The sequence below is a fragment of the Ctenopharyngodon idella genome, chromosome 21 (genome assembly GCF_019924925.1).
Source record: "Ctenopharyngodon idella isolate HZGC_01 chromosome 21, HZGC01, whole genome shotgun sequence".
In the NCBI taxonomy this organism is placed as follows: Eukaryota; Metazoa; Chordata; class Actinopteri; order Cypriniformes; family Xenocyprididae; genus Ctenopharyngodon; species Ctenopharyngodon idella.
Genome location: NC_067240.1, coordinates 1774191 through 1791335, shown reverse-complemented (window position 1 = coordinate 1791335; position 17145 = coordinate 1774191). Strand labels below are relative to the sequence as shown.

Here is a 17145-nt window from a genome sequence, read left to right as displayed (position 1 = left end):
GATATGAAGTATAATTAGTATTGGTGGCGATTTCTCAGGAGAATCATAGGTAATGTAGTTTTTCATCAGGAATACTGCTGTTAAATGTGATTATTTATAAAAAAAAAAAAAAAGCTGAAACAACAAAAGCATATATCATTGATTAACAACCTCGGAGCTCACAGTACGTCTGTCTTAAACGGATAAGTCATCGTTAATAATCAATTCCTTATCAAGAAAAAGAATGAGATCTTTCCTTTCAGAACCCAACTATAAGATCAGGATGAGGGGCGGGGCATCAAACTCACCAGCTTCGTCTGATTGGCTGGCGTGTCCTTCTCTCGTACCTGCGGGCCGGATCGGTCTCTCTGCAGCATGATCAGCTGACCAGCCAAATTCAACAGGATACTCTCAGCCGAACAGGCCTGACACACACAGACGGGTCATGAGTACACATACAGATGGGTGTGTATGTGTGTGTGTGTGTGTGTGTGTGTGTGTGTGTGTGTGTGTGTGTGTGTCAGTGAGTGAGTGTGTGCGTGCGTGCGTGCGTGTGTACCTGCTGCGGGGCTTTGAGTGTGATCCCGGTCTCGGTCCGTACTGACGTGAGGGTCACAGACACCACCAGACCAGGGTGAGGAATATAGCGAGACATGGAGACCTCCTGCAACAGCTCCACACTGGCTGACGGGTTCGGACTGATGACAGAGAGACGAGAACATTCAAGAAATGTTAATGACAAATACAAAAACATTTATCTTGCAAAACATAAAAGTGTCAAAAAAATAGGCATTCTGGGTCATATCTATGGAGCACCAAAGTACTTGAAATAACAGAATTAAATACAATTATTCACCACTGATTGACACTTTCAATTATTATGAAAAGGCTCTTTAGAAAAGTCAAGGTTTGGAAATACAAAAAAAAAAAAAAAAAACCCTACAATATATAAATAAATAACACTAAATTATACACACACATTGGATTATTACAAAATAAACTAGTACATTTATCACTGATCATCTCTTTATTTTAGCGTGTGTGTGTGTCACCTGTCGTGTCGTTTCTCGATGCTGTACAGGCAGATGGAGCAGTCGGCCCGGAACAGGATCACCACGTTACGAAACACGTTCAGCAGCAGCGTGTCGGCGTGAAGTTTAGTGACGCTGGCAAACGCGTTATCCAGGTTAGACGAGCGGACGTACAGCCTCAGCTATAAGTCATGAAACCACAAGACAGTTGATTAAACACAAATCAATACTGACAAATCAGAGGAATGTTTGTGTAATCGTTCTTGCCTCTTCCTGCCGGTCGATGAAATTATAACAGGCAACAACAACAAAGTCGTTCCACCACGCGAGACCGCCCGTCACCGCCATATTCTGCTCCTGGAAACACACATCAGTTTAGAAAGTTTCCATCACAGGCTTTTACCACTGGAATGAAAAAACACTGCGTTTACCTGCGTGACATTACCGAACAGTTTCCATTTCCTGCTATATAAGGAATAATGTGCAAATCCACGGCGACCAGCGACGGCCACACACTGACCAGACCAGTCTATAGCTGCGAACTAAACACACAAAGACAACAGGAATAAATCATTCATTTCATAAAAAAAAGGATTTTTGGAACCAAATGGAACACTGACAAGCTCATTAACATATGACCACCCACATTTGCATATCTACATCTATAGAGAGCATTAGTGCCCGCCCACTTTTTCAGCAGTGCTGGTATTTTTCACATTAATTTTTCCCCCACAGGGATTTTAAAAAGTTTTTGTTGAAGAGTTATAAGCCACGAACCGAGCCAAATATCTACAAGGAGAATCACAACATATATATGTATATATAAATATATACATTTGAAACTTTGGCAACTTTCAGAAAGCAATGGACACTTAAACTTAAAAAGCTAAAAATTAAGAATTACAAGTATATAGACAGAGGCACACTATGAAATACATACAATATTCCACATAAATATATTGCCATGGTTAATAAAATGTACACTACCATTCAAAAGTTTTGGGTCGGTAAGATTTTCTGCTCACTAAGGCTGCATTTAATGGATCAAAAATACAATAAAAACAGCAAAATTGTGAAATATTTTTACAATTTAAAATATCTGTTTTCTATCTGAATATATTGTAAACTGTAATTTATATCCAGTGATCAAAGCTGAATTTTCAGCATCATTACTCCAGTCTTCAGTGTCACATGATCCTTCAGAAATCATTCTAATATGATGATTTGCTGCTCAAGAAACATTTATGATTATTATCAATGTTGAAAACAGTCATATTTTTGTGGAAACCATCATACATTGTATTTTTCAGGATTCTCTGATGAATAGAAAGGTCAAAAGAACAGCATTTATATGAAATATAATCTTTTGTAACATCTTCACTGTCGCTTTTTATAATTTTACTGCATTCTTGATGAATAAAAGTAATGATTTTACTGATCCCAAACTGCTGAACGGTAGTGTATATTGAGATATATTGCACTTTGAAATGTATATATATTCCACATATAGCCATTAAAGTCATATGCGACGTTGTATGAGGCAACAAATGTGTTGTGGTGCATTTAAATTAGTTTAAAATAGTCTTAATAGTATAAAAATAGTATTAAGTGTTTAGAAAATGAGTACAATGTGGCGGTTCTTACCCTGATGGGCCAGTTTGTCTCTAGATATGTGCTGTGAATCTGCAGAGAGGAGGAAAATAAAGCATCTTTCAGACTCTGAGATGAAACAACTTGAGCTTGTGATGGAGCTCAGAGCGTGTGATCATGTACCTGAACCACCTGCCAGTGCTTGTGGCCCAGTAAAGTGCTGAGACCCTGAGAGAGAGGGGTGGACGCTGACGGCCGGTGCAGAGGGCTGCCGCTGTCCCGCGACGAGCTCTTGTCCGACGCGCTGTGAGCCTGAGTCGGGTCTCCACAGGTCAGATACAGACGGTCCTCTCCCTGCAGCAGCACCTGCTCCTGGTTACTCTGAACACACACACACGGATGTAAGACCATCTATACTGTATCTATACAAATAAAATCAGTGTAAAACTAAGAAAATTTACTAGCCAATGGCAATTCTACTGCTAAGGTGTGCGTAGAGGGTTGAACAGTCACATGCACTTTAATGGAGAGTCATTAAACGCAGCCAGTTTGTTTTAAGAGAATGTAATACATCTGTGCATCAGGTCCTGCAGTGTGAATGAAGCGTTTCTCACCGTGCACGGGTTGACGGTCAGCGCGCTCTTAATGAACTGAAACTGCAGGATCCCGGCCTGCTGGAGTTTCTCGTCTCCTTCCGCTTCCACAGGAGTGGCGTCCGTGCTGCTGATCACCCACAGGTGGTATCCCTCCACACCCCAACTCTGACGACACACACACAGTCATGCAGTTAGCAGATGCTGTTATACAGGCCAATATACATAAGGCCAATTCACACCGACAGACACTGACCAACAGGGACAATCACCAGATTACAGTCACATTTCAGACATTCAACGACCTGACAAGCGCCGATTCAGCATGTTCAATTGGAGAAAACAAGCTCCGACAGACGGCAATATGGGTAACACACTGACGCCGTCTGTCGGTGCAGTGTGAATTTGCCTTTACATTTCATTCAAGCTATACATTTGATCAGGGAATCGAAACCATGACCTTGGTGTTGATGATGTGCAATAAAACTATAACCATAATTTCATTACTTGAAATAAAATAAAGCTAGTTGTCAAGGTTTAAGTTGAAATACTAAAATAACTAAAACTAAATTTCATATATACAGTATTGGCCAAAAGTGATGCCAGGAGTGTTTTTAAATCACCCTACAAGTTCAATTAAACTTAAAATATTGAAAATATTTTATATTTTTTTTAATTTTGTAAATATGAGGGGAGAACAACACACTAAACTTGGTTAAGGTATTTATCTAACAAAATTATTTGGCAAAAAAGGCAAACTACAGCCACACACATATACACACACACACACACACATATATATTATATTATATTATATTTTATATATATATATATATATATATATATATATATCGTAATGCTTTACAATAAGGTCTCAGTTTACATCATTTAATGCATTAGTTAACATGAACTAACAATGAGCAAATTATTTTTTAATTATTAATTTAAAAAACGTATTAATATAAAAAATATTAACTTTAAAATATAAAAATATTAGTAAAAATATAATTGTTCATTGTTTGTTCATGTTAGTTCAAAGTGCATTAATGTTGACAAATACTTTTAATAAAAAAAATGTATTAGTAAATGTTGAAAATTGACATTAACTAAGATTAATAATTGCTGTAGAAATAGTGTTCATAATTATTGTCAACCAATGTAGTTCACTGATGTTAAAAACAAAACCTTATTGTAAAATGTTACCAAAAAAAAAAACCCTAAAAAAAAAAAAAAAAGAAAAAAAAAGACTAAAACTTTAAAATTAAAATGACAACAGAAAACAAAAAATAAAGTCTAATTTAAAACGTGAACAAAACTATAATAGTATCTCAACGATACTAAAATAATTTTCATTTTTGTGCACCGTAAAAAATTTTTTTTGAGTTGGTTATGAATCGTGTTATGATGGTGAATAATAGTTCATGTTTCCACACTCACCATAGAGCTGATCTTCAGAGGGTCTTTCTTCGTGCCGTCTGAGCGATAACTGCATCAGGAGAACATCAAGACAAACAATCACACTTTACAATAAGTTTTCATTACTTCACATGAACTAACAATCTCAGTTAATGTAAATCTCAACATTTACTAATACATTATTAAAACCAAAAGCTGTATCTGTTAACATCAGTTAATGCACTGTGAACTAACATGAACATTTTTATTAACTAACATTAACAAAGCTTAATAAATGCTGTAAGAATATATTGCTCATTGTTAGCTCACAAACTAACTAACAAAAAGATTAATAAATACAGTAACGAATGTATTGCTCATTGTTAGTTAATGTTAGGATCAGGTTTACCAATTATTTTTTAAATGTAAACACTGTAATTTGTGGTTACTCATCAGGAAGTTTTGTTATACATGCCAACTGTGTTGTTTGTCAAGAATTTAATTAAAAATCTGACATTAAACTGCTTAGACTAGTCTTACAAGTTAGTCATCTAAAATTTTTCTTCAAGGCTGGTCATAACTTTAAGTCAGTTACATAAAAAGTTAGATCGGTCTAAATTAAATTGGAAAAGTTAGACAGATTACACCTTGGTTAACTGCAAGTTGGTCAAACTAGTTCTTAAGACACGGTCTTAACATAGTGGCTAAGTTTATGCAACTGACCCCATTACACCATGATATTACAAGAAAGTAGCTAGACATTTGATTTTTGGATAAAGAAATTAAAGCCTGTTATAATTATGCAATATTAGTTAATGCATTGTTAGGTAATACTAACGAGACGAGAAAAAAAGTCAAGATGCAAAACTCAACAACTAGTGGCATCACCTGAGTTACAGTATAGTAAAGACAGTAAAACCGTGGTGATGATAAAGTCATGTGAGTGTGTTTGTGCGACTCACGCGAAGTCCTCTCCGAGTGTGCAGATGAGATGAGCTCCGAACACGCTCCACAAGGACAGACCGCCACAGTCCCACGTCACCATGGCAACACTGCAGTCCGGAGACCAGCGGATCATCTTCACAGGGCCCGTTTTATTCCAGACATCTGGGACGAGAGCGGGAGGGAGGTTAAAAGGAGCTTCAGACTAACTAAACCAGGGTAAATGTTTCCAGAAGACAGAGAAATGAGGATCAACATATGGAAAAGTAAGCTGGAATGGGAATTTTGTTTGTTTGTGATTTCTTTCCTCTCTGAATATCATTTTTTTTACCAATTTGTGCAGACAAGATATGCAATGAGACAATCTGAAAGCAAACCCAACAACAACAAAATTACATTTAAGGAAAAATCTGTGTAAAAAAATTCAAGTGTAGTTTGATTGTACTGTAATATAACAATGCATAAAACATTAAAAAAAATACAGAATGTTTTTAAAAATTCATCTTTAATAATGATTATGAGGTTAGGATAAAGCTGTTTAAATTACATGAGTTAAAGCACTTTTAACATAATATGGTTTATAACTTCTGAGCAGTAGGTGGCGCTATGATGAAACTCTGCATGCACTTAAGTCATGCCTGTGATGACATGTACCAAGTTTCGTGTCAATACACAAAACTTTTGCAAAGATACAGCCACATATCCATTTTGATGTGCTCGCAGTCAAATTTGTTGACACAGTATAAAACAAAAATATATCAAAAATCTTTTAATAACTTTTTGTCATGAGTGTCTGTAGATGCTACATACCAAATTTTGTACAAATCGGAATTTCGTAGGAGTTCGAAAAAGTAGGTTTTGAATAAAAATCAATATGGCGGACAGTAAGTATGGTAGAACATGGCAAATTTGGTATCGTAGGACAATCATCTAATGATGTAAGTTAAATGACAATATGTTGAATTTTTAATGTTATAAGCATTTTCATAAATTTTATTATATCTCTTGACCACTAGGGTGCGCTGACCTTTAACTTTACAGGTCCTCTCAGAACATCGATGACTCATACAGAGTTTCGTAATGATACGTTCAGCATTTTATAACAAAATTCAAAATGGCCGATGCCCAAAATGGCCGACCAAAGAAAATTGGTATCGTTCAACTCAGCATGCCCATGATTTTAGGACAAGGCATTCAAAAGTTATAAGCAAAAATAGCCATTTTTCCTATCTCAGCACTAGTAGGTGGCGCTGTGACGATACTGTGTATGTACCCCCAAGTCATGCCTTTAATGACATTTACCAAGTTTGGTGTCAATACACCAAATCATTGTGAAAATACAGCATCAAATTAATTTTTGCGTTCTCGCTGTCAAATTCGTTGACACGCTATACAAGAACGGATTGGCCAATAAAAAAAATCTTTTAATAACTTTTTGCCTGGAGTGTGAGTAGATGCTACATACCAAATTTTGTGCAAGTTGGACAAACGCTCTAGAAGGAGTTCGAAAAAGTTTTTCAGAAAATTCAAAATGGTGGAAAATTTATGATGGAAATGAAAAAAGAATTTTGTTTCTAGGACTTAAAAGTTATGAGCATAAACATGAGTTAATATTTGAACTGTTGGTGGCGCTAGAGGGTTTGACGTAGAGACTCCAAATTTGCTATGGTAACATTTTAGACTGTCCTCTATCTGTGTGCCAAATTTCATAACTTTTTACCATACGGTTCCGCCATAGACTCAAGAGTAGAAGAAGAATAATAAGAAAAGTAACGATTTCAATAGGGGTCTTCTAAAAATAGGTAACACTTTACAACAAGGTTTCATTTGATAACATTAGTTAACTACATTAGTTAACATGAAGTAAAAACTAAAATGCTTCTACAGCACTTATTAAGTTTATTTTCAACATTTAATAATACATTATTAAAATAAAAAGTTGTGTCTCCAAAAAAGCTAAAACTTAATCTGGCCTCATTAAAAATCTTCATAAGAATCAACAGAATAATAATAATAAAAAAAAAATCTAGAAAAGTTAAAAAAAAAATTAAATTTGGTTAAAAATCCCCCAAATTTGGCTAAGGAAAGTCAGTTTGAGCCTTCGATGTCTTATATATGGATCAATTATTTTAGTCTGGCATACATTACAGAGAAAAATAAACACCATTAGCTGAAATGTGATACTAAGTAACTTCCTGTTGTTACACTGATTTATCTTAGTTCATCAGGAAACAAAGTTGACAGACTGACACTTCTAAGAAAAACCAGTCAGTGATTTGATGGTTTGTGAGCTTCATGTGATCAGATGATGTGATTCCCACAGCAGCCATCAGGGGGCGTCAGCAGATCATGACCGAACACTGGATCAGGGGATCAGAGAGGATTGTGGGTCTGAGGTTAAATGTACGAACAGTAAATAAAAGGATCATCCTCCATCTGTGACAAAGGCTCTGTGGCTTTTGTGGATGGTGGGTTGGACTGAAGCCACTTCCTGTGGTTTCACTGCTGTTTTAATGTTAAACACCCTGTTCCGGCATGAAGTGCGTCTCACCTGGGTAGTGTTTAGGGGTTAACTCCAGTTTATGAGAGAGCTGCATGGATCCCGTAGAGCTGTCAATCATGTACACCAACACTGAACCGCTGCAACACACAATCGTTACAACTCAACACAAGAAACACGATTCACACACTTTTCCAGTGATTTGTGATGATTTTGCTCAAAAAAAAAAAAAAAAAAAAAAGAGCAATTTCTACCTGATTAAACATATCAAGGCTGAGAATAACTACAAAAATATTACTACAGATACAAAAGTTTGAGGTCAGTGAGATTTATTTTAAAGAAATTACACATTAAATGGATCAAAAGTGATAGTAAAGACATTTATAATGTTATAATGTTGATTCTATTTCAAATAAATGCTGTTCTTTTGAACTTTCTATTCATCAAAGAATCCTAAAAAATAAAAAATTCATCACATTTTCCACAAAAATATGAACTGTTTTCAACAGATAATAATCATAAATGTTTCTTGAGCATCAAATCATCATATCAGAATGATTTCTGAAGGATCATGTGACACTGAAGACTGGAGTAATGATGCCGAAAATTCAGCTTTGATCACAGGAATAAATGACCTTTTACTATATATTCACATAGAAAACATATTTTAAATTTTAATAATATTTCACTGTTTTTACTGTATTTTCGATCAAATGAAAGCAGCCTTGGTGACCAAATGAGGAAAACAAAACAAAAAAAAAAAACATTAAAAAAAAATTTCCTGATCCCAAACTTGTGAACACTTGTGTATTTTCATTTCTTTAGAAGACTGTATCTCACACAATCGCACACACTCTCACCTTGCGCAGCCGAAGGCCATGAGTCTGTATTTGTTGTTGACGGCGACACATGTGCCATCAGAGACGTCGGCGGCCCAAACCCCCTGCAGCTGCTGCAGAGAAACACACACACACAACATTAGTGCATGAACACAAACACATCAAGTCAAGTGTCTTTCTAAATTCAGAACACAATCTAAACATATGTTGCATTCTCAGACATGAGCGTAAACCACCTTCTGTGGTCAGTCAACTTCTGTCATGCTGGAGCAACATCTCAAAGAGAGCTCCAGTTAAAGTTAGATAAACTTGACATACAGTATCAGTTATAATAACTCATCTGGTTAAATTAACTCTGGTTAAAACTCTCTCTTACATCTGTGGCAAGTCTGTTTGCGATTGGCGTGATGAATCCGAGTCTCCCGTCATCAAACACGACAGCAAATCCATCCAGCGTAGCACAATATTCCATATCCCGAATGTAAACACCTTCCAGGTCCAAACACGGCCCTCCTAGAGCAAATAAGTCGAGCTTTATTTCTACAGAGCTTTATACAATACAGATCGATTCAAAGCAGCTTCACAATAATAAACAGGAAGATGTAAACTTCAAATTCAGCTGTAAAGAAGCTCTAAAAAGACAATAGTGTCATTATTCAGATCAAGTTTTGTCTGATTGTGTCAGGTCATGTTACTGACAGACACGTTACATCACGTCAGAGATAAACACACGGGAACAGACTGGAGTGGATCTGAACACATTTTCATTGTTCAGGATCATCACGGGTCATGTGTTTAACTGTGTCTGACCTCTGGACGACTGCAGGTCGAGGGAGAACGGGACAGTGCACAGGTTAACTGCTCTCCGGCCGTTACTGACGCTGTCCCAGTGCAGCATGTGCAGGTAACCGTCCGCCGTCGCCACTAACAGATCCTCCTGCAGAGTCTGCAGACTGACACACACACACACACACACACACTTCAGATCAATCTGGGTTTGGTTTGGTACGTGTTCGGTACAACATGAAATTGCTTATTTTTTCTTCTTTTTTTTTTATTAAACAGAGGTTTATTGAACAAATTGTGTCTCTTTAAATAAATTCAAGAAAATCCTCAAGAAAATGTTATCTCAGCTAATGCTGTAAACTATATACAGGAAGCCCTTTCTTGCACATTACTATAATATTAAAGGTTACAATTAACAACAGAGCCCAAACTATTAAATTCAGCTGCTATTTATTTTTAGATATAATAATCAACACAAATCAAATAATAAAACATGTCAATTTAAAACATTAACTTCTTCTAATCTAATCATAAAATTATTACTCCAATTTATTTTTGAAATATGATCGTTTACACAGTTACTGTCATAACCTGTTTTCATGACAAATTTATTTAAAGATATATCAAATAATTAAGACAGGTGAAGTAAATATAATGAATATATCAGCTCATATGGCGCATATATTTATTGAAATGCTCCCCTCTAGAGTTCATTTCTCTAGTGCAGTGGTTCCCAAACTTTTTAAGAGTGGAGTACCCCCTGAGGCATTCACCATCCTTCTGCGTACCCCCTCTCTTCCACTTAGACTGCACCTTTTTCATTAAAGGATAATATTTGCCCCCTAAAATCGACTTTCCAGTGCATTATTTATCTTTAGAAATACCTTTACAACATTAAGGTTTTAAATAAAAAAGCTCAATTGAGAAATATGCAATGATGATAAAAACGTGAAAAGTAACACTTTTAAATACTAAAACTACCAGTAGGTGGCGGTAAATCACTGTGTTAATGCGTGAATCATTGCGTCATTCATTCAGTAACGAAGCAAGTGGCTGTATTTAGTGGCTGTATTTATGAATGAATCATTGAATCAATGACTTTCACGAACGATTCGTTCAAAGCTGCAGATTCGTTCACGAAACACCGCTGTGTGTTGTAGTGGAACTAATATTTCGTTGCAAAATAGAGCAAATACTGACAATACTGTGATGAACATCACTTTTCTTTGTTGAACTGTTGTATAAAATCAATGTCACATTTGCAATCGTGTGGCTATTTGGATTTGCATTCTTGCTCGTATAATATTATCAACATTAAAAGAACTAGGTATGTTTTGTATCAAGAGTTGGAATCTTAAACTGATTTCTATGTTCCTTCTGTGCCAGGCTAATTGTTCTTCATGCTAGTAAGTGCTAAATCTACAGGTACATTGTCGAGAACGGCAGTAATGTAGCGCGATTTGCTAAGGCTGCAGGCTCTGCGCGCAACCTATATGCACGCTGTTATTGTGGAAATGGATGCAGTTTTGACCGCAAAAGATGTGGTATTTTGATTGGACGTCATGTATTTACGGCACTGTGCTTGTTAGAAATACATGCTCAGTTTTAATGTTAATTTAAGGTGGAGCAAAACTCAGCATTTTGTTCGCGTACCCCCCTCAGTCGTCTCACGTACCCCCAGGGGTACGTGTACCCCAGTTTGGGAACCACTGCTCTAGTGAACTAACATGCTGTGGACACTGAATGACTTGCCTGAGGTAAATGCAATGCTACGTGAGATATTATTCTCAAGCTGTTTTATTGATGTCTTTCCACAGTTGAAACACTGATTGAGAGATTACACATATATATATGTACAGTGCATTACAAACGGGATATATCGCCCTCCAAAGGGCACTTCGGAGTGAAAACAATCATGGCCGCCATATTAAAGGGTCGTTCCAAACCGAAGTGCTCAAAACTGGCCACTTCAAAGGGCCCTTCGGAATGACGGATTTCGAAGGGTACAATTGATGGACACTTCAGGCCCCCATAATTTTTTGCACAGGGAAGTTGTTTGACGTCACAGAATGGGTACAGGAGGCTCGGAGTTCGATTTTACCTATAAATGTATGTGTAGTATTTTTCTATACTGTAATATTTGTAAGAGTTAGATTTGGTATATTATTATGGTCAAAATGACATTGTACTTCAACAAAAATACTTTACAGCTCCCTTTATCAGTCCATTCAAATGTTTCAAATACATAGACACAATATACATTATATTTAACGTAAAAGACCTTCGAAGCTCTCACTCCAGAGGGTAAAGCCTCTGGATTAGGGCGTAGGGACGAGCCCTTCCGAATGGAACGCAGGGCTCGATTGTCTGTTCTTCTTCTGCTCTTTTTCCTGTTGTGGTGGTTGTTAAACAGCGTTGCATTACCATGCGCGCCCCCTTCTGGATTGGAGTGTGGATTGCCTATGACCAACTGTATTCATCGTCTGACTATATGCACCGAACTGAGACGGTTCGGGGACGAATGCATGTATTGTTACACCCCTAATATTTTTTTATTTTTTTATTTGTTTGTTTGTTTATTTGTTTATTTACTGATTGACTGATCATAAATGATGATAAATGAGTGACATTGATCAAATGAAACTGTACAGATGGTCAAATGTTATCCTTTCATTGAAGCTCAAGACACTCTCTGGATTATTCTGAGTGTGTGTGTGTGCGCAAGTGAGTGAGTGTGTTGTGTGTGTGTTTATGTACCAGCTAATAGGAGCCTCCAGGTCGACAGGTTTCTTCATCTCTAGAGTCAGAGCCGGAGCACACTGTTCCTCCTTATAGCCCGGAGTCACCTTAACACGAGCACTGCCCCTGACACACACACACAAACACACACGGGGAAGAATAACATAATCTGTTTAGTCTGTGATCATAATGCTTCATTACACACAACATTAAACACACACACACACACACACACACACACACAATCATTCCCAGCATTTTTATATTCCTTGATATTTACAGATGAAACCTGCAAACAACACAAGAACAACGACACACACACAGAGAGACAGAGAATGTGTCAGACATGTCCTGACTTGACCAACGCCATCCTTTGAAGATCTGACTGAGTGTTTTTGGGAATTTCAAAGAGTCTAATCGAGGTCAATGTGTGTGTCATCAAACTGCTGTGGGCTACAGGTGTGTGTGTGTGTGTGTGTGTGTGTGTGTGTGTGTGTGTGTGTGTGTGTGTGTGTGTGTGTATGCCTACTTTATTATTTTGGGGACAAATGTGTAACCAGAAGTGAGCTAAACCCGACAAAACCTCCTTTTAGAGACGTCCTAAATATTTAAATTATTTTAAAAAAATTTTTTAATATTTTGTTTGAATATATACAATTTAAAAAAAAAAAAAAAATTGCACAAATGCAGAAAGTTGACGCTGGGGCGTCTGGATCTGCTGAAGTACCAGCACATTACAGACCAACAGGGTCAAAGGTCGAGGGTCACTCACTTGGGATAGACAGGCTCGTACAGGTACTTCTCATCCAACCCTCCGATGATGTCGAACAAAAGGACGTAACCGTTCGCAGCCTAGAGAGAGAGAGAGAGAGAGAGAGAGAGAGAGAGAGAGAGAGAGAGAGAGAGAGAGAGAGAGAGAGAGAGAGAGAGAGAGAGAGAGAGAGAGAGAGACAGGTTATTGAAGGAGTCTGCAGTGGTGTAGAGTAACAAACACTGCAGGACACACTGATACACACACTCCGACACAAACAATAACAGAAGAACTGCACTTTCTACACTACACTTTCTGCTCTCGTCTTCTGATCAACTGATCTAGAGCAGCACTTCTCAGTCAGCAGGCCTCCAGATGAACTCAAATGATTTAAAACGAGATCAAACAAGCTTTGACACGAGCGAAAACAGCTAAAAATCATGTTTCTTATTTTTATTTAAGAACCAAGGTTCAGACTATCGTTTGACAGTAAATGTCATGAATTGGTCTCAGAGAAATGGCAAAAATGACAGAACGGGCAAAACACTTCAGAGGAATAGAATTGACGAGCCGTCACCATGACGACCAAATTCAAAAAAATGGAACAAAAAACTGTGAAACACTTATTATGAACGCTGACATTTGATAGAGCGACAGAAACAAAGATGACGCCTACAGCTCCAGATGGAAATCAAGAGCATTTAGTCAAACATTCAATAGAAGATGATGTACCATCTATTATCATCTCTCTCTCTGTCTACTATCTTAATACTTTTATTCAGAATGGATGCACTAAATTGATCAAAATTGACATTTATAAGATTCAGTTTCAAATAAATGCTGTTCTTTTGAACTTTCTATTCATCAAAGAATCCTGAAAAATAAAATGTATCACAGTTTCCACAAAAATATGACTGTTTTCAACATTGATAATAATCAGAAATGTTTCTTGAGCAGCAAATCATATTAGAATGATTTCTGAAGGATCATGTGACACTGATCAAAGCTGAATTTCCAGCATCATTACTCCAGTCTTCACAGGAATAAACTACATTGTACTATATATATTCACATAGAAAACAGCTGTTTTAAGATGTAATAATAATAATAATAATAATAATATATAATGTGTGTATGTATAGTGAGCTGGTCATTTTTGCAGTTATCTAAAGCACATGCATTACTGCAGTAGATTTATTTTTTGGGGAAAACTTGGTCATTCACTGAGGTCTAAATCAAGATCTCTTCTGGCAGGACAGATGATGGAAAAACTGGAAGGAGAATGTGGAAGCAGAAGCAGAGAGAGAGAGAGAGAGAGAGAAGAGAGCGAGCCGTGTTGAACTTCCTGTAGAGTTCAGCGTTCAGGACGGATTGTTTTGCTGCAGGACTGTGAGGTTTTCCACAGCTGGAGTGAGACGGCAGCCAAAACTCCCAGATCCCCTCAAACGCTCTTCAGATGAGCTCAGCTCTTTCTTTAGACGCACTGAGCGCCGCTTTACCTCTCAGACAAAAGAGGAAGTGATGCGTTCTTTAAATCATGTGGCAGATAAAAGTCAATCTCGGTTTCTACTTCTGTATTGTTTTGGCACGTCTGATGCATTTTGGTGAATCGTTTCGTTCAGTGGGTTCGTTCTGTGAAATGACTGAAAAACTGAAAATGCTTTGCAATGATGTACTCGAACAGATTCACTCAAAGCCATGATTACATCACAACATCATTGCCGCTTTATCTGAGCAGCGGGCCAGACGCTCGATGCGCTCCAACGCCCTCATGCACGACGCGTTTCATTCCTGACGCTTGTTCTGCAAACCCGTTCCACACACAAACGCTTCCAGAAAACACAAATCCTCCATCATGCATCACTGACGACCGCTTGATATTTCTCACGGCCGCCGGCGCGCTGACGGGGTACAAACCATCGAGAGAGCAGGGTCTGATTGGGTTACAGACACAATAACAAAAGATGTTCTGTGAGAAATTAATCGATGCATTCTGATGATACGTGTCTTTGAGTGACAGCTGACATCAGACACAGACTGGTGAGAGAGAATGCAGACTAGCTAATTCACTGTAACACTAGATAATGACAAAATATTAAAAAAAAAAGTTTTTTTAATTTTATTTGTATTTTAATTTAAATATTAAAATTTATTATAATATATACAAAAAGTTTATTTCAGCAAGTTGCCCTCATGACAAAATATAAAATGTATATTTTTTAAATTAATGTTAAATAAAAAAAAAAGACATTTAAATTTATTTAAAATTTCAGCTAGTTTCCCTGATGACAAAATATTAAAATATATATAATTAATTTATTTACATTTTATTTTTTATTTACATTTTATTATATATATATATATATATATATATATATATATATATATATATATATATATATATATATATTATTTCAGCTAGTTGCCCTGATGACAAAATACAAAAATGTATATTTTAAATTATTTTTTTAATTTAACAATTATTTTAAAATAAATTACATTTATTTTAATATATATAAAAAAAGTATTTTATTTCAGCTAGTTGCCCTGATGACAAAGCATAAATTATATTCACATTTCTCATTTTCAGTTCAGTTTAACTTTAAGGTCCAAAAAACTAAATCCTAAATCCTTAAAACTAAATAAATTAGAACTAATAAATAAAAATTTATAAAATACTATAGGCATTTAAAAATAAATAAATAAAATAATATAATAGATAAAAACATTACCTAAAATTAAAGTGAAAACAAAATAAAAATAAAATCTAATTCTAACAAAATCTCTACTAGCATGTCAGTGATACTAAAATAACACTGGTTGAAGCATTAGGCCTGTTGAGTAGTCGTGGATCACATGACTTCAGCTCAGTAACCTGAAACAGCCAATTACATGATGAGTGAAAAGGGGAAACTGGACCAACACATTTTCATTTTTACCACATATATTCATTTTCCTTAGTTGATTTGCTGTCAACTGTTCTGGACGACTAGTCAAGTAACCTTGAGTAGCAGCTGTGCAAGCTTTACAGAGAGATGACGAGAGAGAGAGGCGAGACTCCTGCATGTCTGAACCTGCGTGAGCCTGCTGAGAAACTGCTCTGAGATCAGACTGAACTTCAGATCCGATCATAAACCGAGTGCATCATAGACGTTTCTAAAGGAAGGCAGAGACATGCTTCCTTCTGAGGAATGGTAAAGCAGCACCACATAAAATCTTCATGAAGATAATCCCAGAATGCACTGCACACTGAAAACAAATTCAAGACAAACATCTGATACTATTTTAAAATATATTGCAGAATGCAAGAACACACAAACAGGGGAAAATATATGTGGAACATATGCTAGAAACAGCATGGATTTTTTTTTTTTCCTAATTTAAAATATATTTTATTTTAAATCTCAAAATATATTAGTGTATATTACAGTACACACACACACACACACGCACAGACACACACACACACACAGACACACACACACTCTCTCTCTAATCGCACAAGACGGATGTTTATTTCAACAAACTAACTAGACAACCTTTAATATGCAGGACAGTGAGGTAACCAGAGCCGGGTCTGAACATCTGTTATCATCTGAATCATTCATACGGGACGTCTGAAAACACACTCACGACCCATGAAACGTGATGAACTGACGTCTTTACACACTCAAAGATCCGAACAAGTCCCAGAAACTCAAACAAAGGCTCTTGGAATGTCACTCCTTCCTGTTATTGTTGGCTGCTGGGCGACGGAGGATTCGCACAGAAGTCAGAGTTCGAACGGAACACGGCTAAAGAAAACGCTCACGCAACGTCACCTTCACGCCAGGAGTAACGTGAAGCACGACGAGAGACGCGGGTGGTTGTTTTGCATCGCTTCAATTTACACTGAACATGATTTGAATTTTCATCAGTCGCAGAGAAAAGTTTGCATGCCTGAGTGAAGGTGCATCACAGTCGCTTTACATATCACTTCATTTCAAAGATAAACTTATCA

General features: G+C 36.7%; 1 protein-coding gene across 3 annotated transcripts in view; it reads right to left on the bottom strand.

The window, feature by feature from the left end:
• The window catches only part of ric1 (RIC1 homolog, RAB6A GEF complex partner 1), a 44955-nt gene that overhangs the window by 7885 nt on the left and 19925 nt on the right, over positions 1-17145 (bottom strand). For all 3 annotated transcript variants that reach the window (XM_051876818.1, XM_051876817.1, XM_051876819.1), the window contains exons 3-18: positions 13167-13246; positions 12413-12520; positions 9680-9822; positions 9246-9382; positions 8891-8982; positions 8082-8170; positions 5551-5695; positions 4631-4679; positions 3215-3361; positions 2784-2981; positions 2655-2693; positions 1442-1552; positions 1278-1367; positions 1032-1192; positions 539-677; positions 288-404 (exon numbers count right to left, since the gene is read on the bottom strand). In XM_051876818.1, the coding sequence (XP_051732778.1) occupies positions 288-404; positions 539-677; positions 1032-1192; positions 1278-1367; positions 1442-1552; positions 2655-2693; positions 2784-2981; positions 3215-3361; positions 4631-4679; positions 5551-5695; positions 8082-8170; positions 8891-8982; positions 9246-9382; positions 9680-9822; positions 12413-12520; positions 13167-13246 (1845 nt within the window). The remainder of the gene's footprint in view (positions 1-287; positions 405-538; positions 678-1031; positions 1193-1277; positions 1368-1441; positions 1553-2654; positions 2694-2783; positions 2982-3214; positions 3362-4630; positions 4680-5550; positions 5696-8081; positions 8171-8890; positions 8983-9245; positions 9383-9679; positions 9823-12412; positions 12521-13166; positions 13247-17145) is intronic.